Consider the following 25,412-nt stretch of genomic DNA (forward strand, 5'->3'; position numbering starts at 1 on the left):
CCCCCCCAAAAAAAAATGACGTGGGGTCCCCCTATATTTTATAGCCAGAAAGGCTACGCAGACAGCTGCAGGCTGATATTCATAGCCTAGAGAGGGGCCATGGATATTGGCCCCCCCCCCCCCCGGCTACAAATACCAGTCCGCAGCCGCCCCAGAAATGGCGCATCTGTAAGATGCGCCAATTCCGGCACTTAGCCCCTCTCTTCCCACTCCCGTGTAGCGGTGGGATATGCTATTGTAAGGTGACATTAAGCCGGGTTAATAACGGAGAGGCGTCAATAAGACGCCTATCCATTACTAATCCAATAGTAAGAAAGGGTTAATAAAACACACACGGAAAAAAGTATTTTAATATTCTTCATTTAACCATACTTACCATACTTCAGCGCCTGCAAAAAAAAGTAAAATAATAAACCGTATACTACCTTTCCGCCGTAGTCCAATTAATAACAAGTGTCCCACGAAGATCTCCCCTATAGAACAGTGACATCGGGTGATGTCACTGCTCTATAGGACCCTCAGTGACACACTGACAGGAGACAATGGCTCCTGCAGTGCATCACTGAGGTTACTCTAGTTCACTGGTCTCACTTTATGGCAATTGCTGCGTGGGAAAATGTCTCACCCAGCAATGCCAATAGTGAGGCTAGGGACTATTTTCTCACAGGGGCGTAGGAATACCTTGTGAGGAATACATGATGGAAGGATACCTTCCATCATTGTGTTCCTGGAGCCCCTGGAGAGTGGTCGCATCAACTGATGCTCCTGCTCTCCACTGGGAGATCGTCGTGGGACACTCGTTTTAATTGGATTTCTGCGGACAGGGAGTATATTGTTTGTTTATTATTTTAATATTTTTTACAGGTGACAATGGCTTCGGGGAACAAAGTGACAAGTGATGGTGAGTATGTACTCTATGTTATATGTACTGTATGTATGTACTGTATGTCGCATGTCGTTGCATGGTGCATGTCGTCGCATGGTGCATGTCACATGGTGCATGTCGTCGCATGGTGCATGTCGCATGTTGTCGCATGGTGCATGTCACATGGTGCATGTCGTCGCATGGTGCATGTCGTCGCATGGTGCATGTTGCATGTCGGTGCATGTCGTTGCATGGTGCATGTCGTTGCATGGTCATGTCGTTGCATGGTGCATGTCGTCGCATGGTTCATGTCATCGCATGTTGCATGTCGTCGCATGGTGCATGTCGTCGCATGGTGCATGTCACGGCATGGTGCATTTCGTATGTCGCCGCATGGTGCATGTAGCATGGTGCATGTCGTCGCATGGTGCATGTCGCCGCATGGTGCATGTCGCATGTCGACGCATGGTGCATGTCACATGGTGCATGTCGTCGCATGGTGCATGTCGTCGCATGGTGCATGCAGCATGTCGCCGCATGGTACATGTCACATGGTGCATGTCGCATGTCGTCGCATGGTGCATGTTGTCGCATGGTGCATGTCGTCGCATGCAGCATGTTGCATGTCGTCGCATGGTGCATGTCGCTGCATGGTGCATGTAGCATGGTGCATGTCGCCGCATGGTGCATGTCACATGGTGCATGTCGTCGCATGGTGCATGTCGTCGCATGTAGCATGTCGTCGCATGGTGCATGCAGCATGTCGCCGCATGGTGCATGTCACATGGTGCATGTCGCATGTCATCGCATGGTGCATGTCGTCGCATGCAGCATGTTGCATGTCGTCGCATGGTGCATGTCGCCGCATGGTGCATGTCACATGGTACATGTCGCATGTCGTTGCATGCAGCATGTCGCCGCATGGTGCATGTCGCCGCATGGTGCATGTAGCATGGTGCATGTCGCCGCATGGTGCATGTCACATGGTGCATGTCGTCGCATGGTGCATGTCGTCGCATGTAGCATGTCGTCGCATGGTGCATGCAGCATGTCGCCGCATGGTGCATGTCACATGGTGCATGTCGCATGTCGTCGCACGGTGCATGTCGTCGCATGCAGCATGTTGTCGCATGGTGCATGTCGCAGCATGGTGCATGTCGCATGTTGCCGCATGGTGCATGTCACATGGTACATGTCGCATGTCGTTGCATGCAGCATGTCGTCGCATGGTGCATGTCACATGGTGCATGCAGCATGTCGTCGCATGGTGCATGTCGTATGTTGTCACATGCAGCATGTCGTCGCATGGTGCATGTCGCCGCATGGTGCATGCATGTCGTCGCATGGTGTGTGTTGTATGTATGTACTGTGTATGTTTTTTTTTTTTTTAACATTCAACACATTAGCCGGATGATGGGACTACTACTGTCCCATCATTGGCTAATGTGTCAATCACTGTCAGTGTAGCAGGCAGAGCCCGATGGGACTTGTAGTCCCATCGGACGATGCCTGCACACACACACACAGCGCCGGCACACACACACACACACATCGCCGGCACGCACACACATCGCCGGCACGCACACACACACATCGCCCGCACGCACACATCGCCAGCACGCACACACACATCGCCAGCACGCACACACACATCGCCAGCACGCACGCACACATCGCCAGCACGCACACACACACGCCAGCACGCACACACACATCGCCAGCACGCACACACATCGCCAGCACGCACACACACATCGCCAGCACGCACACACACATCGCCCGCACACACACACACATCGCCAGCACGCACACACACATCGCCAGCACGCACATCGCCCGCACACACACACACACACACACATCGCCAGCACACACACACATCGCCCGCACACACACACACATCACCAGCACGCACACACACACACACATCGCCAGCACACACACATCGCCAGCACGCACACATCGCCAGCACGCACACACACATCGCCCGCACACACACACACACATCGCCAGCACGCCCACACATATCACCCGCACACACACACATCGCCAGCACACACACACACACACACACATCGCCCGCACACACACACACACCGCCAGCACACACACACATCGCCAGCACGCACACACACATCGCCCGCACACACACACTCACACACATCGCCAGCACGCACACACACATACATCGCCCGCACACACACACATCGCCAGCACGCACACACACATCGCCCGCACACACACACACATCGCCCGCACACACACACATCGCCAGCACGCACACACACATCGCCCGCACACACACACACACATCGCCAGCACGCACACACACATCGCCAGCACGCACGCGCACACGCCGGCGGGCAGAGCCCCGCACATCGCCGGCGGGCAAAGCCCCGCACATCGCCGGTGGGCAGAGCCCCGCACATCGCCGGCGGGCAGACACCCGCACACGCCGGCGGGCAGACACCGGCGCCGGTCCACAAAAACGCCGGCGGGCAGATCTCCGGCGACCGCAGCACAGCCCCACCCGCACATCATGATCCCAGCAGCAGTGAGCACACAGAGCCCCGCCCGCCCACAGTCCAGTCACTCTTGCTGAGTGACTGCTGACTGTGGGGGCTGGTCACGCCTGCTGCTGACGTCACGTCAATTTCTAGAGTCTTGAAATTGACGTGACGTCGGCGGAAATGAGCGGCGGCTGCAGCCTGGGGGTCACGTGACCCGGACTCAGCAGGCAGAATAGCGCCGCTCACAGGCGAAAACGGCAACGCAAGGTAATTGCCCAATTCATTAGGGGCCCCGGGGGGATACATTGGGGGGTTAATTGAAAGTAGTGGACAACCCCTTTAATGCTTTGTTGCACCACCTTTTGCTGTGATTACAGCTGCAAGTCGCTTGGGGTATGTCTCTATCAGTTTTGTACATCGAGAGACTGAAATTCTTGCCCATTCTTCTTTGGCAAACAGCTCGAGCTCAGTGAGGTTTGATGGAGATCATTTGTGAACAGCGGTTTTCAGCTCTTTCCACAGGTTCTCCATTGGATTGAGGTCTGGACTTTGACTTGGCCACTCTAACACTTGGATACGTTTATTTGTGAACCATTCCATTGTAGATTTTGCTTTATGTTTGGGATCATTGTCTTGTTGGAAGACAAATCTCTGTGCCAGTCTCAGGTCTTTTGCAGACTCCAACAGGTTTTCTGCAAGAATGATCCTGTATTTGGCTCCATCCATCTTCCCATCAATTTTAACCATCTTCCCTGTCCCTGCTGAAGAAAAGCAGGCCCAAACCATGATGCTGCCACCACCATGTTTGACAGTGGGGATGGTGTGTTCAGGGTGATGAGCTGTGTTGCCTTTACGCCAAACATATCGTTTGGCATTGTTGCCAAAAAGTTAGGTTTTGGTTTCACATGACCAAAGCACCTTCTTCCACATGCTTGGTGTGTCTCCCAGGTGGCTTGTTGCAAACTTTAAAAGACACTTTTTATGGATATCTTTGAGAAATGGCTTTCTTGTTGCCACTCTTCCATAAAGATTTGTGCAGTGTACACTGATTGTTGTCCTATGGACAGACTGTCCCACCTCAGCTGTAGATCTCTGCAGTTCATCCAGAGTGATCATGGGCCTCTTGGCCTCATCTCTGGTCAGTCTTCTCCTTGTTTGAGATGAACGTTTAGAGGGACGGCCGGGTCTTGGCAGGTTTGCAGTGGTATGATACTCCATTCCATTTCAATATGATCGCTTGCACAGTGCTCCTTGGGATGTTTAAGGTTTTGGAAATCATTTTGTATCCAAATCTGGCTTTAAACTTCTCCACAACAGTATCACGGACCTGCCTGTTGTATTCCTTGGTCTTCATGATGCTCTCTGTGCTTCAAACAGAACCCTGAGACTATCACAGAGCAGGTGCATTTATACAGAGACTTGATTACACACAGGTGGATTATGTTTATAATCATTAGGCATTTAGGACAACATTGGATCATTCAGAGATCCACAATGAACTGCTGGAGTGAGTTTGCTGCACTGAAAGTAAAGGGGCCGAATAATATTGCACGCCCCACTTTTCAGTTTTTGAATTTCCACAAAAATTTAAAATAACTAATAAATTTAATTCAACTTCACAAATGTGTTCCACTTGTTGTTGATTCTTCACCAAAAATTTACATTTGGTATCTTTATATTTGAAGCGTGATATGTGGGAAAAGGTTGAAAAGTTCCAGGGGCCGAATACTTTCGCAAGGCACTGTATATACCAGGATAAGGAATATTAGGTACAGAATTGACCACACCATTTTTTGCCTGTTTTTTTTTTCTAATTTCCTTCTCTAAACCCTAGTTGTCTCTTCTGGTCAGGTGCATCTTATAGTCCGAAAAATATGTTATATGTTTCATACTTGTGTAATGAGAATGGTGCCAATGGCAGGATTAGAGCTGATCATACATGTGACTTTTGCAATATTTGTTTCAGGGTGAAGATCTGACCCATATTAATACTATAGAGACATATGTGAGGGGTGATGAGTGGTGTAAAGAGGAGATTCCTACATATGACTTTCACCCAGGTGAGTAGTAACTACTAAATCAAGATAAGTCACAGATTCTCCTTAGTCACTGGCTGGTACTACTTTGTGTTAATTGTTGCGAGATCTTTGGTCTTTTAGGTTTTTCAGCTTTAGATTCAGCCCTTTTACCAAAATACTAAGTAAATAAATATTGTAAGTCACCGGTAGCAGTGAAGAGGCAGTGACCCACAAAGTTCAAACATAAACGTCTCTTTAATGCGTTATCATCACACAGAAAAGGTTCCAAACATTAACTTAAATGCACATAACTTCAGTGTTCAGTTCACACTGGTTCATTACAGCGTCCATTATATTGCAGTCACTACACATGCTAGTCCTCCTCTGACTAGTTCAATGGGTGTCCTGCACCGCTGTATCACAGTCTCTACTCACAGCCGTACACAGACCTTGACATCCTCCTGTCTGCAGCTGTGACACACGCTGGTCCTTCCTTCGGGCACAGGACAGTCTACCTGAGGTTCACCTCCGGGCACAAGACCTGTCCACATCCGTGACCAGTCATCATGGTCAGCAGCACCTCTGTGTATGCTGTGGGTTATCAGGCCTCACTCTGGCCCTGACACCTGAGATTCCTCAGACTCAATTCTCAAACCTCTCTATACTACTGGGCTTTTAAAAATTGTAATCACAGCCACACCTGTGACTACAACAACCCCTCATGGCCTCACCACGCCTCTGTGCGCATCCTGGGGAGAACAAACAGCGCCCCCTATCTGTAGCAGGGGTCACTGCCTCACAATATGGAGTGAGCTATGATATTCTTATAGACAATGAAATAAGGAAATAAAAATACAGATGAAATTTTCCCTTAGAGGGGTAAAGAACATGTGGTAGATCAGTCCACCTGGACTATAGGTTTCTTTTCATTATTCTCGATGGTTATCAAGTTAAAAAAAAAGTTAACAGCTTTGGATAAAATACAAAATAAAAAAATCCTTTAGATAACGTTGCATGATGTGTTCAAGCTTATTGGTGATAACCATGCAGACTCCTAACACTAACTTCAATACACCATGTCCTGGAAAATTAACTGAAGATTTGTCCTATCAGAACCTCAGATAATTGGTATAACAGCTATTATTGACGTTTGGATCATATAAATAGTCATTTTGCACAATTTCTCACTTTTTTAAATATTTTGGGGAACTCAAACTTCAGATCTTTAGGAAGAAAATGTCATAACTCCTTGCAAAGTTTAGACTGCAGGGTGAAAACAATGGGGTTCAGCAGACTCCACACCCCAGTGTTAATGCACTTGTGTCACATGTAGATCTTGTGTCATGTCAGTAAGACTCTAGTCCTAAAAGTTTTGTAGAGCTCATAAATGTACATGCTATAATAATGCTAGTAAGCCTGTTACCTTTTTAAGAAGTAATATCACTCGGCCATATGTCCAAAAAATCTATTAACCCTCAGAACCTCCATATATTTTTAGATACATATGTATTAGTATTATGTGATATTTCATAATTTTAATATTTCTAGTCTATTCAAAGCTGAATTATTATACTGCTTGTACTCGGGTACTTGCTGTGGCTTTAAAGAAATGTAAAAGTCTCAAAAAATAACTCAGGCACACTAAAAAGTTCCAAGCGAAGAGTGATTTATTGCATTTCAAATGGTTAATATTTCATACCAAAGCCAATCCCGCACACGGTAACCAAGTGAAGTAAATGATTCAGGTATCAAAATTCGATGCTTTGGCTTATTACAAGCCTTTATCAAGAAATACCTATGTGTGAAATGACATGAACATCAGTTACACTCACAGGATAATATAGCATAAGAAAGATAAAACCCCCAAAAATTTAACAATTAACAAAAAACAAACAGTCTTGATCACATTACCAAAAGTAAATAACCATACTTGAAATATACATGTGAATGGAAATACATCTATCATACTCAATAGATTCATTAGTATTCAATAGAAGTCATTACTAACACTGTCTGACATTAAACATTTTTTTAACCTTTCATTGAATTTGAATTTTGCTACTAGCCCTGCAATTGGAATGGAAATGTTTATACAGAAATATTATAAAATATTAGGATTCTATTATATAAAAATAATTTGTTTTTTTCTTTTTAGGTGACTGTATGAGAAGCTCAAAAGAACTAGAGATGGCTTCATATTTTAAAGCAGATCTTTATGGTATCACAGAAAATATATATGAAGAGCATAGCAGTATTCCAGATCTTCAACCAGCCATTCACGGCGCACATCTATCATCTGATCTGTTTCAGCATGTCCTATTTTCTGATTTATTACAAACCGTTAAGATAATTGAAAGTAACAAAATAGATGTTGAACATGAAAGATCTCACAATGGGGAGATTTTATTTGCTTGTTCAAAATGTGGAAAATGTTATGAAGATAAATCAAAGCTTGTTGAACATGAGAAAATTCACACAGAAGCACAGGAATTGTTATATTCAGAACGTCGGAAACGTTTAGTAAAGAAATCACAGAATATTAAACATGAAATAATTCACAAAGAGAAGAAGTCGTTCTCATGCTCAGAATGTGGAGCGCGTTTTAACTGTCAATCAAAATTAATTGGACATGAGAGAATTCACACTGGGGAGAGGCCATTTTCATGCTTAGAATGTGGGAAATGTTTTTCTTTAAAAGCAAATCTTGTTGACCATCTAAAAATTCACACAGGGGAGAAGCCATTTTCATGTTCAGAATGTTGGAAATGTTTTAAAAAGAAGTCAGATCTTGTTGCACATCACAGAATTCACACAGGGGAGAAGCCATTCTTATGCACAGAATGTGGAAAGTGTTTTAAGCAAAAACAACATCTTTCTACACATCAGAAAACTCACACCAAAAAGAAGCTATTTTCATGTCAAGAATGTGAGAAAATATTTTCTCAGAAGGTAATAAAATGATATCTCGCTAAGCATCATTTTAATGCTTAGAATACAGAAACATTCAAACAAGGGAGGTTCCATTTTCATTTCTTGTTTGTGGTAAATGTTTTCTAGCTAAAAAATTGTTACTAGAAAGAAAATTTGAGAGTCCTTAGTGGTTGATACCTTTTGATGTCTAACTGACCAAATAGCAAGCTTTTGAGACCACTCGGGTCTCTTCACCAGGCTCAGTATAACGCAAAATCTGAATAGTCCCATATTTATACACAACAAGACACAAGAATAATGCAGTAAATAAGACATGTGACATGAAGCCTACAGTAACTATTAAAGTGGGACAGGGAGAAAACAGTCGTGGCAGTAAATATTGAAACCGTTTCAATTCTATAAAAATCTATATTTCCAGACGCCTTCCCACTTCTGTGTTTTTAGGAAGCTCTCAAATCTAAGAAGCAGCATTGTCAGAAGCTCCCTGTCCTCTCCAACAGCTACAGGAACTTCACATGGATTTATGTTTTTTTACTTCAATTAATGGATGTTCTCCTCAGACCATTTGGGGGCATCACAACCCTGGACCAGACCTCAATTAGGATAATAAAACTTTCACACTTCTTATCGATCTATTAACTGCTCCAATATTTACTGCTACAACTGTTTTCTCCCTGTCCCACATTGATCATTCTGTTTCATGTCACTTGTCTTATTTACTGCATTATTCCTGTGCCCTGTAGAGTATAAATATGGGACTCTTCATATTTTGTATTACACTATGCCTGATAAAGAGACCTGAGTAGTCTCGAAAGCTGCTATTTGTTACCGTCTCCTCAGTTAACCAGTAATAGGTATCAACCACTGAGAACTCTCAGATTTTAATATTTTTATATTTACTGGCTAACACTGTATAAAGATATATTTTTCTTCTTACTAGAAATAAATAATTTGACATAATTTGAATGTGTGTTGAATTTTTAGGTATTCACTGAACTAGTGAATTTAAACAATGTGCGATTTGTTTTACGCAAATCGTCTTAAAGGGTGTTCTCAAGTTTGAAAGTTCTCTATTGAAGAGGATAACTTTCCGTTAGCTTGTGGTCCAACCGTCATGGACCCCACCAATCCTATAATCTAGGGCTCTGAAGTGCAGCGGCTGAATAGAGCAGATGTCACTCATGCGCACTACCACTCCATTCATCTTATAGGAGTCCATAAGATCAGTAGAGCTCTGTGCTTTGCATTCTCTTGCACTACCGTTATTATTTATGTGCTATATGTAAACCACCATCTCCATGGTGCTTTACATGTAAAAACTAGTATACATAATAAAAAACAAGTGCAATAATCATGAACAATACAAGTCACCGGCTGGTACTGGAGGAGAGGGGACCCTGTCCGTGAGGGCTCCCAGTCCACAAGGGATGGGTGAAGATACAGTAGGGGAGGGCAAAGCTTTTCATGCAGCAGTATAGTAGAAAAAGGGTTACTGCAGGTTGTAGGCTTGTCTGGGTAGGTCTTCAGGTTTCTTTTCATGGTTTCCACAGCAGGCAAGAGTCTAATATGTTGTGTTTGAGTGGTCCAGAGTAGGGGGGATGCAAGGGAGAAATTTTGTATGCGAGTGTGGGAAGAGCAGATAAGATTGGAGTAGAGAAGAAATTGTGAGGATTGGAGGTTGCGTGTAGGTAAGTACCAGGAGACTAGGTTGCAGATGTATGGAGGAGACAGGTTGCTGATGGGCCCTGCACACCCTTGTAATTTTGCACCCCCCGAGCCGTGAAGATGTCTTTTCATATGCTTGAATAAAGGACTATTATCACTCCAGGATCGGTGAGTGCTGCCGCATTTTTCTGTGACATGTTTGATATCAAAGTTTATGCAGACTTGTTGCTTACAATATATATTTAGAAATGAATTCAGGAGTGACAGCTGTCTTACATAGGCACATTTATAAAAGACTCCTGTCCACAGAGTCAATCAGTGAGACTCTAACCTCTACAACATGGGCAAGACCAAAGAGCATTCTAAGGATGTCAAGCACAAGATCATTAGTAAGAAAATGGAAGAAATACAAAATGACAGTCAGTCGACATCGATATGGGGCACCATGCAAAATCTCTACTCGTTGGGTATCCTTGATCATGAAGAAGGTGACAGATCAGCCTAAAGCTACACGGGGGGAACTTGATAATGATCTCAAGGCAGCTGGGACCACAGTCACCAAGAAAACCATCGGTAACACATTACACCATAAGGCTGTTTGCCCATGTTGCGTCTTTTGCATTTACGCCACATTTTTTTCCACAGTGGAAACGCTTAAAACGCATTCCCATGCAATCCTATGGGATTCCGCAGTTGCTGTGCCCATGCTGCGGATTTTCCCGCTGCGGAATCGCATAGCGGGTAAAATCCGCAGCATGTTCATTATTTCTGCGGAATCGCAGCGATTCTGCCGTCATAGCATTGCATTGAAATGCTCACTTTACGCATGCGGCTATGCCCACCATGTGTAAAGTAAAGCGCTTCATGTGCGGATGGTACCCAAGGTCTGGAGGAGAGGAGACTCTCCTCCAGGGCTGAGGTACCATATTCCTGTAAAAATAGAATTAAAATAAAAAATAGGGATAAACTTACCTTCTGTTGTCCCCCAGAGTACTTCCGGCTCAGCGGTGCACACGGCGGCTTCCGTTCCCAGGGATGCATTGCGCGAATCACATGGTGTGACGTCACAAAGGTCCTTCGCGCAAAGCATTCCTGGGAACGGAAAGTACCGGGAGCGCCGCTGAGGAGATCGGGGGCCGTCGGAAGGTGAGAATAACCATATATTTTTTTAAAATTATTTTTAACATTCTATCTTGGACTATTGATGCTGCACAGGCAGCATTAATAGTAAAACGTTGGTCACACTTGTCAAGCACTATGCTCGACAAGTGTCACCAACCTGTTAATCACTTTTCCAAGCGATGCTTCAAATCGCTTGGAAAAGCGTAAGCATTCTGCAAGCTAAAAACGCTTGTGTTTTGCGGGAAATCGCATGCGAATTCCGCATGTGTTTTACCCGTGGCAGGGAGTTGCGGAAATGCTGCGGACATTTCCGCAGCATTTATGCAACGTGTGCACATAGCCTAAAGGTTTAAACTCCTGCAGTGCCCGCAAGATCCCCCTGCTAAAGAAGGCACATGTGCAGGCCAGTCTGAAGTTTGCAAATGAACACCTGGATGATTCCGTGAGTGATTGGGAGAAGGTGCTGTGGTCAGATGAGACAAAAATTGAGGTCTTTGGCATTAACTCAACTCGCCGTGTTTGGAGGAAGAAAAATGCTGCCTGTGACCCACTGTCGAGCATGGAGGTGGAAACATTATATTTTGGGGGTGTTTCTCTGCTAAGGGCACAGGACTACATCACCGCATCAATGAGAGAATGGATGGAGCCATGTACCATAAAATCCTGGGTGACAACCTTCTTTCCTCCACCAGGACATTAAAAATCTGTCGAAGCTGGGTCTTCCAGCAAGACAATGACCCAAAACATACAGCCAAGGCAACAAAGGAGTGGATCAAAAAGAAGCACATTAAGATCATGAAGTGGCCTAGCTAGACTCGAAACCTTAATCTCACAGAAAACTTATGGAGAGAGTTGAAGCTACAAGTTGCCAAGCGACAGCCTCACAATCTTAATGATTTAGAGATGATCTGCAAAGAGGAGTGGACCAAAATTCCTCCTGACATGTGCGCAACCTCGTCAACTACAAAAACATCTGACTGCTGTACTTGCCAACAAGGGTTTTGCCACCAAGTATTAAATATTGTTTGACAGAGAGATCAAACACTTATTTCTCACTGCAAAATGCAAATAAATTTACATCATTAATACAATGTGATTTTCTGGATTTTAGTTTTGATCTTCTATCTCTCAATGTTAAAATTAACCTTCCCTTAAAATTATAGATTGTTCATGTTTGTCAATGGGCAAACTTACAAAATTAGCAAGGGGTCAAACACTTATTTCCCCCACTGTACCTGCGGGAAGAGGGGAGGAGACCATACATACTGTATATAACCCAAGTACTGGATTTCTGTTTATGGAATTCACATTTTTTTTCCAGTCTAAAATAGAGATGATGGGTCCTTGGAGGCTCTAGGACAATATTCACATTCTGATATTCCTCAGCAGAATTAGAAAAGATAAATATATCATCCAGAAATATGATCACAATTTGATCCAGCAAGTCTCTGCAAATGTCATTAACAAAATGCTGGAATGTTGCAAGAGCCAAAAGACGAGACTACATACTCATAATGTTCGTAACATGATCTGAATGCTGTTTACAATTCATAACGTGGTCTAACACAGTCCAAGTTCTATGCCCCTAAAGATCCAGTTTAGTGAGCATAATTGCATAACAACCTCTGTCCTGCAACTCAGGGATTACAGGTAGCGGGTAACATTTCTCTTTAGTACCGTAATATTACTTAGCTCTCTGTAAGGCTGCCGTCACACTATCAATATTTGGTCAGTATTTTACATCAGTATTTGTAAGCCAAAACCAGGAGTGGGTGATAAATACAGAAGTGGTGCATATGTTTCTATTATACCTTTCCTCTATTTGTTCCACTCCTGGTTTTGGCTTACAAATACTGATATACAAAGGCTGCAGACATCTTGTTTTTTGACAATTACATTATTAATGAGAGACAGAACAGCTACTTTAATGTTGGAATAGCTGTAAAACAAAAGCGCGGATGCCCAGGTCCGTGTACTCACTTACGAATACTGATGTAAAATACTGACCAAATACTGATAGTGTGACTCTGGCCTAATAGTGATGAGCGAGCGTGTATGTCACTACTCATGACTCGCTGGAGCATCAGTGTGCTCAGCTTGCTCGTTACTTGGTGCAACACTCAATCTGCAATGCTCCTGAGTGTTCCAAGTTGCACATTTAGGCCTCTTTTCCATTTGCGAGAAACACATCCGTGTCTCGCATGTGAAAACCAAGCTCTGGCGCCGGCACTTGGGAGCGGAGCGTGCGGCCGCATAGCAACACATGGAGCTTTACGCTCCGCTCCCAAGTGCCGGCGCCAGGGCTTGGATTTCACATGCGAGACACGGAGGTGGGCAAATGGAAAAGAGGCCTTAAAGGGAACCTGTCACCCCGTTTTTTCAATATGAGGTACAAATAGCGTTACATAGGGCATGCGCAGTGATGTGCTGTATGCTACGGTATGCCCACAGTTGGGCAAAGCATAATGCGCAGGCGCAAAAGCCGAATGCAATGGGCAACTATAAAAAAGAGCGCGGTCTGTGCAATTCACAGATCGAGTTTACGTCAGACACGCCGAGGAGCGGGGGGAGAAACCGTGATTTAACCACGCCCATTTGACCAGACCAGCGTGATTGACAGGCGAAAACGGAGACTTTACTAAGGTACTTTGGCAACAAAGGTGGGGAAACAGGGGACAATAAAAGCACTATTGTAAAGCACAGCTCAGGCCCTATTTAACCCTATTTTTACCTCATATTGAAAAAACGGGGTGACAGGTTCCCTTTAAATTCATTATCACGGCTCCCCTCTGTACACATCACTTCGTACATGTACACACACACAACTCTGCTTCACACAAATTGTACACACACGGCTCCACTTCGTACACGCACGGCTCCACTTCGTACACGCACGGCTCCGCTCCGTACACACACGGCTTCGCTCCGTACACACGCGGCTCCGCTCTCTGCACCTCGTACACATGCGGCTCTGCTCCGTGCACCTCGTACACATGCGGCTCCACTCCGTACACCTCGTACACATGCGGCTCCGCTCCGTACACCTTGTACACACGCGGCTCCGCTCTGTACACCTCGTACACACGCGGCTCCGCTCCGTACACCTCATACACACAGCTCCGCTCCGTACACCTGCGGCTCAGTTCCGTACACCTGCGGCTCAGCTCCGTACACCTCGTACACATGCGGCTCAGCTCCGTACACACGCGGCTCCGCTCTGTACACCTCGTACACATGCGGCTCCGCTCCATACACCTCATACACATACGGTTCCGCACCGTACACCTCGTATACACACGTCTCTGCTCCATACACACACGGCTCTGCTACATCCACACTGTAAACCCCTCCTGACCCCACACATAAACTTCCCCTCATCCAGCCCCATGACAACCAGCACAGCAGAGCCCTGCATACACTGAGGCCTCTGATCATGTGACCCCTGACTCCTCCCCTCCTGTGACCTCATCACAGGTCCTGTGCGCACAGAGCAGCCGGTAGCCATCAGACTGTATGGACTCCCTCCAGGTATGAGACTGGGGTCTAAGGATAGGTTCACATTGCGTTAGGGCAGTCCGTTTAGCGCATAGCGCTACGGACTGCGCTAACGCAATGTCACAAAAGGGATCACGTTTGCCGATCCCGCTAGCGCAGATCCCCGCCAGGGCTGCCATCAGGGCATTACAGCCATCACTACAGTATGGGGCCCGATGAGCTGAAGCAAAAAGGGGGGCCCGCACACGCTGGCAGCCCGGTCTGGGCGGGCCCCCCTCTCTTTGCTAATGCTCATCGGGCCCCTGGGATATTTTGTTTAAAGCTGCCGCAGACCAGATACATAACAACACTGTGGTGATTTAAAGTTACACCTACAGCGTTGTTAATGTATCCAGCAGAGAGAAATGGGCACTATACCTTTAATTTGCGGGCCCTGGTGCATCATGGTCCCGACCTCACGTTACACACTGAGCACTTCCTCATTCTGGAGGAGTGTGGCTGTGTTGTTGTCGGGCGGGCTGAAGCAGAGAGCAGGAGGAGTGAGGAGACTGCATCCAGTGAGAAGAGGCTTCTGGTGGCTGCATCTGCTGGCGGTAATTCAGGTCTCTCCTCCTCCCCCCTGTCTGGCAGTTGTGCAGCTCTGTGCTCTTAGTCATAGAGAACTGTCACTCCAGTCCTGTTGGACTCAGTGGGGGGCAGAATGCTGGACAGAGTGGGGGCAGAATGCTGGACAGAGTGGGGGCAGAATGCTGGACAGAGTGGGGGGCAGAATGCTGGACAGAGTGGGGGGCAGAATGCTGGACAGAGTGGGGGGCAGAATGCTGGACAGAGTGGGGGGCAGAATGCTGGACAGAGTGGGGGGCAGAATGCTGGACAGAGTGGGGGGCAGAATGCTGGACAGAGTGGGGGCAGAATGCTGGACAGAGTGGGGGGCAGAATGCTGGACAGAGTGGGGGCAGAATGCTGGACAGAGTGGGGGGCAGAATGCTGGACAGAGTGGGGGGCAGAATGCTGGACAGAGTGGGGGGCAGAATGCTGGACAGAGTGGGGGGCAGAATGCTGGACAGAGTGGGGGGCAGAATGCTGGACAGAGTGGGGGGCAGAATGCTGGACAGAGTGGGGGGCAGAATGCTGGACAGAGTGGGGGCAGAATGCTGGACAGAGTGGGGGGCAGAATGCTGGACAGAGTGGGGGGCAGAATGCTGGACAGAGTGGGGGGCAGAATGCTGGACACGGGGGCAGACTGTGAGACCCGGGGGAAGAATGCTGGACACGGGGGCAGACTGTGAGACCCGGGGTAAGAATGCTGGACACGGGGGCAGACTGTGAGACCCGGGGGCAGAATGCTGGACATGGGGCATGATTGGAGACACTGGGGGCAGAATTGGAGACAGATCGTGCAGGATCATGGGGCAGGATGGATACGATGGAGACAGATGGGGCAGAATGGATACTCATGAGGGCAGGATGGGAGAACATATGGCTGACGCCAGGAATGAGACACACGGTGGCCAGGATGGGGAATATTATTACCATAGGGGCTAATTTAGGGATATTATTACTGCAGTGATGTATTTATTTTATTTTTTAAAGACACGGTTTTAAATGGGGGGGGTGGTCCTGTTACTATGTAGAGTGACACTATGTCGCCTCTTTTTCTTCATGTGGTGTAATGTAGAAGTTGGGAAAAATTAAGTAATGTATTCTACAAGCAGAGCTCGAGATAACTGTGTTATTTCCTGCAGAGACGAGTCCTGGCTGGATGAAGTGATGGCTGTCTGGGCTGGGTGAAAGATGAAGGACTTCACCTAGAGACGTCACTGGTGAGTCAGTGTGTTACCTATACACTGACACTATACACTGTATACAGAGCTCCTGTGTATAATTTCACTAGTGATCACTGTATTATCTGTACACAGACACTGCATACTAAGTACAGATTTCCTGTGTATAATGGCACTTATGGTGATAGTATGGTGCTTTTTTTTTATTACTGATCAGAATTGTAGTATTCAGTCACTATGTGGTGGTAATATGTGGTCTGGACATGGTGTTGCGGTATTTGTTCCTTGTATGTATGTGATATTATTCGATCACTGTGGTGGTAATATGCGGTCTGGACATGGTGTTGCGGTATTTGTTCCTTGTATGTGATATTATTCGATCACTGTGGTGGTAATATGCGGTCTGGACATGGTGTTGCGGTATTTGCTCCTTGTATGTGATATTATTCGATCACTGTGGTGGTAATATGTCATCTGGTCATGGTGTAGCGGTATTTGTTCCTTGTATGTGATATTATTGGTCATTTTAAAAATTGAAAAATAAATAAAAATATACCTAAATTGTATTGCATATTTTAACAAATATTTAATAGGTTACAGTAGAGTAAGGCCCGGCCAAAAGTGTCTACCGTGTTATGGTGGCGGCTTAAAAAATCTTTTGGCCAAAACAAAAGCTGCCGGCTATATGTGTGATCTGGTGATGGGAACTGTCAATGTGTGATTGGTGAGAAGTGGAGTTTTTCCAAGAGAGAGCGGTGGGACTGTGGACAGTTCGAGGGGTGGAGCCTAGAGGCGGGGCTGGGGTGGAGCCTGGGCGGAGTCTCAAGGGGGCCCCGAAAATTTTGCCAGTATGGGGCCCCGAAATTTCTAGTGGCAGCCCTGATCCCCGCAAGCAGCGTTCGCGGCCTGTCACTCAAATGACGGCACATCACTAGCGCACGCCCAATGTGGGCGTGCGCTAGCGATGCGTTCGCCATTACAAGCAATGGCGGCGTTAACGGACTACGTTACACCGCGTTATGCCGCGGTGTAACGTAGTCCGTTAAACGGGTTCACATAACGCAATGTGAACCCAGCCTAAGGGGTATCGTTTCTCTGGCTTGTCCAGGTAAGGAGGCTTATTCGCCATGCAACGCTCCTCTGGGAAATTAAATATGCAAATTGCCTCTTCTGAGAAAAAGAGGACTTAAACTCTATAGCGCCACCTATTGGAAGTAGCGATCCTACAAGTCACAAGAGTTGATTGTGACTTGTAGGATCGCTACTTCCAATAGGTGGCGCTATAGAGTTTAAGTCCTCTTTTTCTCAGAAGAGGCAATTTGCATATCCAGGTATGAGGTAATATTGGTATGGGCGTGTTCTTACTTTGCATTATGAGCGTGTTCTAGTATAGCAACAAGACGCCATTATTATTGCAGCATGTAGCATGCCAGGTGAAGCTGCAGGGAGCCAGGTGAGTGTTCTTAAATGAATGCTTGTGGTGAAGGGGTTAATGCTAGCAGTGTTGTTTCCCAGGGAGTAGTTTGCACAGCCATTCTAGGGGTAACAGCCACTGATCGGGCGCCCATGATTGGAGATCACAGGATGTATACACTGTATAGGGCTCAGTGTTCAGCCCAATAATAGCTACCATGTAATTGATGTGAAGGAATTCTAGTCTCTGACACACGGATCCCATAAACTTCTTGTACAATAAGGAGTTTTACTTCAATTTCTTCCTCTTGGTGGCTTTTTAACTCATTATATGCCTGTAATATGTAGAGACAACGTATTTCCTAAGATATTTGGACACAGCAGATACACAGCGCTGTAAACGTGTAGCACTGGGAATAGTCAGTAATCTGCTCACTTCTCCTTTATTGTGCAGCTTTTATCTGACATTTAGCCATATAAACTACATGTGATAGTATAGGACCCAAGCATTGCTAGCCAATAGTAATAGCTTTGCTTGATGGTAGCAATCCACCTGTCAGCCCACAAGCATTCCCCTTTACAGTTTGCTGTGCTAGCCAGATGACCAAGATGGGCCCTGTTGGTATATTTTCGTAATCCCAGGTTCCAACTTCCGAGTTGTGGTATCTCAGCATTCAGATCAGGATCCTACGTCTCTCCAGTCTCCACTGCCCTCCTCGCTCTTGGATCTACCCAATTCTGTGACAAACTTATACCGTTAAAATTGACAAAAGAGATTTGAATCCAGCTCATTTACAGTAGTTGTATATGTAGTTCGTGGAAGTAATCCCATCGTGTTGCAGGGATAGAAACTCGGCAGCAGTTAGGAAAAAAGGGTGGATCCAGCACCACATTCAAAGGAGAGTACGTATATACTCGATTATAACCCCAGGTACATAATTTTGCCACAGAAAACTGGATAAGCCTATTGACTCAAGTATAAGCCGGGTATGCATTGTCTGCTCATCCCTGTCCTGCTATGCACGACTCCCCTGTCTTGTCCTGGTATGTGTGGCCCCCCTGTCGTATGTATGGCTCCCTCGGTCCCATCGCCGAAAGCATGGCTCCCCCGGTCCCATCTCCGTCGCCCTCCCCCCCATGGGCAGCACCATGTCGCCCCCATAGCCTCTCCATGCCCACCCAAACATCCCATACACATGAAAAAAAAAGCCCACCACATACTCACCTCAGTCCACTTCCCCGGTGCTTCTCTCTGCCTCTGGTGCATGGACTCTTCAGAGTACACAGCTGATGCGATGAAATGACGTCATCACGTCAGCTGTTTTCACACACTGATTGGAGGAGGAAGTGGCCGTAGGCCCCTCATCAAACAATGAAGTCAGTGCAGATGGAGACATGGCATGGTGCGGCCCAATGACCTCTGATTTCCAGCCCCATGGCTGTCTCAGTCCGCGGGCCGCACTGAGACAGCCAGAGGGCCAGATGTGGCCCACGGGCCGTACTTTGCCCAGGTCTGGTGTGGAGAATTTCAAAAGACGTTTGACCGTGACTGAAAAGCTAGAGATCCCCACCCCTATGACTGAAACTGAAGGCATGTTGGGCAATCATCAAACTATAAAAAGTGATTTTTGCACTAAATACTGGGACGTTTGCTTGAGATAAACATGTTTTGTAATGCAGTGTTCATCACTAACAAGACATTGGGAGCAGTTTAATCGCAAAAAAGAACATGAGAGATTTCCTTTAACCACTTTCCCACATTAGACATATAGTTACGTCTAAGGTGGGTTCCCCCTGTTTACCGTGGGCTCCGATGGTGAGCCCGCAACTATTCCTGTACATGTCAGCCAATTTAAACAACTGATATGTGCCCCTAACAGCTGCGGATGGAATCGCGATCAACCCGTGGCTGTTAACATGTTAAATGCCGCTCTCAATCTCTGACCAGTGAACAATCCAGAAAACCTTTATAAGGACTCAGGGGGAATATTCCATTGAACATAGATATGATTCCTTAAAGTCTGTAATGCGGCTGCAAGAAAAGGAACTATCCGGGGGTGCCACCCAGTTGTCACAGCTCGGTTTAGGGACTCTATCCGGTGATTGCTGCCTGATAGATTTCACTCACTGCTGAATCACAACCTGTTCAGTCTTTATCCAACCGCTGATACTTCCCTTGTCTTTGCTTTCCTTTCCTTTATTTGATGCTATTCAGGTGTCTCTCACTTCCTCTCTTGGTTCTGTTCTATTACCTCTCAGGGGTGATTATATTCACCTTGCACATGCTTTCTTTGCTGGTTATACTTCAAGGTTAATGGGTTTTTCCAGTTCCAGCTCCATAGCTGAAGAATATCCTGTTTTAGTAATCTCGGTTGCTTTCTCGCAGTCTGTGAGTTATCCTTCCCAGCACAATTTCCTTTCTTCCACACATGGGATCTGCACGTTTTTCACTTAGTCCGTTTATTTTTTGGTTCTTCGTCTTTTTCCCTGTCAATCCTGTGTGAATGTGTTTAGTGTCTTCCTGCACGCACTCCTTACCCTCTTGTAGGATTTGTGTGTGGCATTCCCTCTCATCCTTCAGGAAGTATGAGAAACCCCTCTACAGCCTTTTAGGGAACCAGGTCTAAGAAGGTGATTTTAGTTGTGCAGCTAGGAACTTTTCTAGTTTGTACAGGGACCAGTTGGGTCTCCATTTATTATTCCTTTCCTTCCTCCGTTATTTTGTGTAAGTGTGCAAACACATTCATAGCAATCTGATGTCAAGAAAAAAGCAACACTGGTCCTTTTGAATAGCTCCTCTAATCCAGCAGAGTATCAAAAGTGGATGACAATAGTATGTGACACACGATCTCTATTCTCTAAATGTCCAAGTAGTGGCACCAGGATCTGGCCTCAGCAGCAGATCCTAGCCCTTCCAAGACATAGCACCAACAATCAGATCCCAAACGTGTCTTCCCTTTTCTACCTTCTTTTTGGGATCAGCCCCCTGCAAAGAGGAACAAAGACACCCCACTACTTAATATTTAGGACAAGGAATGTCAGTGGAGACATAATTACATTATGGTTCATGGTGGCCAGCTGGGGTGACACATTTGTTATAGTATCCAATTAAAAATCCATTTAGATTTGGCTTTAGACATTTTCTTTTACTATATAATAACCCTCCTTACAGTTTATGGGGACTTTTTCTACCTCAAAAGCTGATATCCCTTGGTTGATATCTATGTGCATTCATATAAAATACTTTGATAAATTGTGAATCGGGAAACTTCCTGCCATATTCCTCGTTTTTTCCCACAGAGCTTTTTTTGTAGTGGCCTTACACATTCTTCATATATTTTTTCACATCATATTGCATTACTGGTGAAAAATTCAAGAGCACAGATATTGCCTATTGGTTGCCATCTCTTACATAAGTGAAGGTGAAGTGCAGCGCTGGTTGTCTTATTCATTTGCCATACAAGTTGGCAAGACCTCTTTGGCCAGTGATCATTTCTGGCGTTCATGTGAAGATGTTACGTGATCTGTCCTTAAATAAAATCTTCTTTATATCTCCTCCTCCACTTATCTACAGAAAGTTCATTGTTTATGACTTAACATTTTCTCATCCAGGTTCCTACAATATCTCATCCTCTCAGTGGAGATCTTCTATAAAAGAGAATTTTCCTGATTGATCTGTCAAGGATAGAAAGGGACAGGGACAAGATGGCAGAGAGGATATTACACCTCACCCTAGATATCCTCTTCCAGCTTACTGGAGAGGTGAGAGATTCTGATGACATCACATTACATCATTTTTATCCATGGGAATAACAGATGGACAGAACTGGAGAGGTGAGGACTCTGGAGATGTCTGTAGTGAGATTTATTAATGTGTCTCTCAATACACAGGATTACACAGTAGTAAAGAAGACCTCTAGTGAGCACTGTCAGGCCCCACTGTCTGAGGGATGGGGAAGACCCATGGGGCCTCCACCTCACCCCCTGATACATGAGGACATCAAAGTCCAGAAGATCCTAGAACTCGCCTACAAGATGATTGAGCTGCTGACTGGAGAGGTGACACTGCTGGGAATGCTGGGACATTATACCATAATGCTTTGAAAGGATCATGGGGATGACTATCATTGTATGTATCAGGTTCCTATAAGGTGTCAGGACGTCACAGTCTATTTCTCCATGGAGGAGTGGGAGTATTTAGAAAGACACAAAGATCTGTACAAGGACGTCGTGATGGAGATTCCCCAGCCCCTCACATCACCAGGTAATAGATAGGACTAAGTGCACACGGCCTATAATTATCTGAATGTAAAGAATTATTTCGGTCCCTGTTTGTGTTTCCTCCAGTTCTATCCAGTAAGAGGACAACACCAGAGAGATGTCTCCGTCCTCTTCTTCCACATGACTGTAAACAAGAAGATCCCAATGTTCCACAGGATCATCAGGTAGATGGAGAGAAGGTGTCATGAGATGTCCCCTATGATGTGTAGACGGCTGTGAAGGTCTTGTTTTATCCACCAGTATTAAGTTTTACACTTCCACTATATAATTGTCTAAGGGTCACTTCCGTCTGTCTTTCTGTCTGTCCCGAAAATTCTGCGTCGCTGATTGGTCGCGGCCGTCAGTGCCCCCTCCATACTCCCCTCCAGTCAGCGCTCACACAGGGTTAATGGCAGCGTTAAAGGACCGTGTTATGCCGCGGTGTAACGCAGTCCGTTAACGCTGCTATTAACCCTGTGTGACCAACTTTTTACTATTGATGCTGCCTATGCAGCATCAATAGTAAAAAGATCTAATGTTAAAAATAATAAAAAAAAATAAAAAATAGTTATATACTCACCCTCCGTCGTCCCCCCGGATCCAGAACAGGCCTTTCCCGCTACTCGCGACGCTGCGGTGACTGCTTCATGCATTGCGATCTTGCGAGATGATAACATGCGGTCTTGCGAGACCGCTATGTCATCATCTCACAAGACCGCAATGCACTCTTGGGACCGGAGCGTCGCGAGGATCATCGGTAAACGCCTCGGCTGGATCCGGGGGGACGACAGGGGTGAGTATATAACAATTTTTTATTTTAATTCTTTTTTTAACAGGGATATGATGCCCACATTGCTATATACTACGTCGGCTGTGCAATATACTACATGGCTGTGCTATATACTACGTGGCTGTGCAATATACTACGTGGGCTGTGCAATGTACTACGTGGGCTGTGCTATATACTATGTGGGCTGTGCAATACACTACGTGGCAGTGCAATATACTACCTGGCTGTGTTATATACTACGTGGGCTGTGTTGTATACTACGTGGCTGTGCAATATACTACGTGGGCTGTGTTACACACTACGTGGGCTGTGTTATACACTATGTGGGCTGTTATATACTACGTGGGCTGTTATAAACTATGTGGTTGTGTTATATGCTATGTGGGCTGTTATACACTCCGTGGGCTGTGCTATATACCAGTGCTCCCCAACTCCAGTCCTCAAGGCCCACCAACAGATCATGTTTTCAGGATTTCCTTTGTATTGGACAGGTGATGCAATTATCACCTGGGCAAGACTAAGGAGATCCTCAAAACATGACCTGTTGGTGGGCCTTGAGGACTGGAGTTGGGGACCCCTGCTATATACTACGTGGCTGTGCAATATACTACGTGGCTGTGCTATTTACTATGTGGGTTGTTATATACAGTGCTACGTGGCTGTGCTATATACTACGTGGCCGGCCGCGAACAATCAGCGACAGGCGCAGTCCGGCCGAGAATTGGCGCGGGATTTGAACCACGCTTCGCTAATTGGTCGTGCCTGGCTGGCCGAATCCTGTGTATTCAATGTATTATTCGAAAATCTTCAAAAATAAACTACATACATATTCTAGAATACCCGATGCGTTAAGGTACCTTCACACTAGACGATATCGCTAGCGATCCGTGACGTTGCAGCGTCCTGGCTAGCGATATCGTCCAGTGTGACACGCAGCAGCGATCAGGCCCCTGCTGTGATGTCGCTGGTCGGGGAAGAAAGGCCAGAACTTTGTTTCGTCGCTGGCTCTCCCGCTGACATCGCTGAATCGGCGTGTGTGACGCCGATTCAGCGATGTCTTCGCTGGTAACCAGGGTAAACATTGGGTTACTAAGCGCAGGGCCGCGCTTAGTAACCCGATGTTTACCCTGGTTACCATCGTTAAAGTAAAAAAAACAACCACTACATACTTACCTACCGCTGTCTGTCCCCGGCGCTGTGCTTCTCTGCTCTGGCTGTGAGTGCCGGGCAGCCGGAAAGCAGAGCGGTGACGTCACCGCTCTGCTTTCCGGCCGCTGTGCTCACAGCCAGAGCAGAGAAGCACAGCGCCGGGGACAGACAGCGGTAGGTAAGTATGTAGTGGTTGTTTTTTTTACTTTAACTTAGTAACCCGATGTTTACCCTGGTTACCAGCGAAGACATCGCTGAATCGGCGTCACACACGCCGATTCAGCGATGTCAGCGGGGATCGTTGGTCGCTGGAGAGCTGTCTGTGTGACAGCTCTCCAGCGACCAAACAGCGACGCTGCAGCGATCCGGATCGTTGTCGGTATCGCTGCAGCGTCGCTTAGTGTGAAGGTACCTTTAGAATCTAGCGTGTAATAAGAACAATGGAGATGGCAGGATTAGAGCCGATCACAGATGTGACATCTCCATCTCTCTGTGACTTTTACAATATTTGTTTCAGGGTAAAGATCTGACCCATATTACTACTACAGAAACCTATGTGAGGGGTGATGAGCAGTGTAACGAGGAGATTCCTTCAGATAATCGCCCAGGTGAGTAGTAACCACTAGATGCAGAGAAGATACAGAGTCTCCTCAGTCACTGGTTGGTACTACTATGTGTTAATTGTTGTGAGCTCTGTGGTCTTTTAGGTTTTTCGGCTTTCGATTCATCATTTTTGCCAAAATTCTGTGAATAAGTATAACGGAAGATATATTGTTTTATACAATAAAATATGGATAGCAAAATACAGATGAAATTTTTCTGTAAAGAACATGTAGCAGATTAGTCCACCTGAACTAGCCATTTTTTTCATTATTTTCTATGGTTATCAAGCTAAAAAAAGCCATATCAATGGCTGAAGCAAAAGTTTTTATAAAATATATTATAACCGCACTGGGCGCTGTAGGGAATTGCTGGTTTCAGAGTCAGGACCAGAGGGTAAGTAGGAGTTATACACACTCCTGCCCAATGGGTACAGCCTCGCTTCATACACTTGTATGGAGTGAGTAAAACAGAAACACATGAGCCGTGCACACAATGAACAGGCCTGTAAGTACACCGTTCACACCACCAGGAGACAAACCACACAAAAAAGGCACAGTAAAACCTAAAAATACTCTGTTGCAAAAAAATATAAACAGCAAATGCTAATAAAAAGATGGAAAAACAGAGTATTTGGTTAATACGTTTTTTGCAAAAAATGTACAGTTAGGTCCATATATATTTGGACAGAGACAACATTTTTCTAATTTTTAACTCCTAAACCCTTCATCCAATTTTAATGTGGATACCCTCAAATGAAAGCTGAAAGTCTGAACTTCAACTGCATCTGAATTGTTTTGTTTAAAATTC

At 45.8% G+C, this 25,412-nt stretch overlaps 1 protein-coding gene across 4 annotated transcripts in view; it reads left to right on the forward strand.

The window, feature by feature from the left end:
- Positions 1 to 25,412, forward strand: part of LOC138663950 (gastrula zinc finger protein XlCGF57.1-like) — a 60,784-nt gene that overhangs the window by 16,751 nt on the left and 18,621 nt on the right. The window contains exons 1-6 of one of the 4 annotated variants that reach the window (XM_069750330.1): positions 14,584 to 14,639; positions 21,416 to 21,565; positions 21,695 to 21,862; positions 21,944 to 22,067; positions 22,151 to 22,248; positions 24,520 to 24,610. In XM_069750330.1, coding sequence (XP_069606431.1) covers positions 21,509 to 21,565; positions 21,695 to 21,862; positions 21,944 to 22,067; positions 22,151 to 22,248; positions 24,520 to 24,610 — 538 coding nt within the window. In that variant the 5' untranslated portion in view covers positions 14,584 to 14,639; positions 21,416 to 21,508. Of the gene's footprint in view, positions 1 to 5,341; positions 5,436 to 7,548; positions 8,245 to 14,583; positions 14,640 to 16,349; positions 16,430 to 21,280; positions 21,566 to 21,694; positions 21,863 to 21,943; positions 22,068 to 22,150; positions 22,249 to 24,519; positions 24,611 to 25,412 lie in introns of those variants that run through there. The other 3 variants (XM_069750331.1, XM_069750332.1, XM_069750333.1) reach the window with 3 other exon arrangements.

This window comes from Ranitomeya imitator, chromosome 2 (genome assembly GCF_032444005.1).
Source record: "Ranitomeya imitator isolate aRanImi1 chromosome 2, aRanImi1.pri, whole genome shotgun sequence".
In the NCBI taxonomy this organism is placed as follows: Eukaryota; Metazoa; Chordata; class Amphibia; order Anura; family Dendrobatidae; genus Ranitomeya; species Ranitomeya imitator.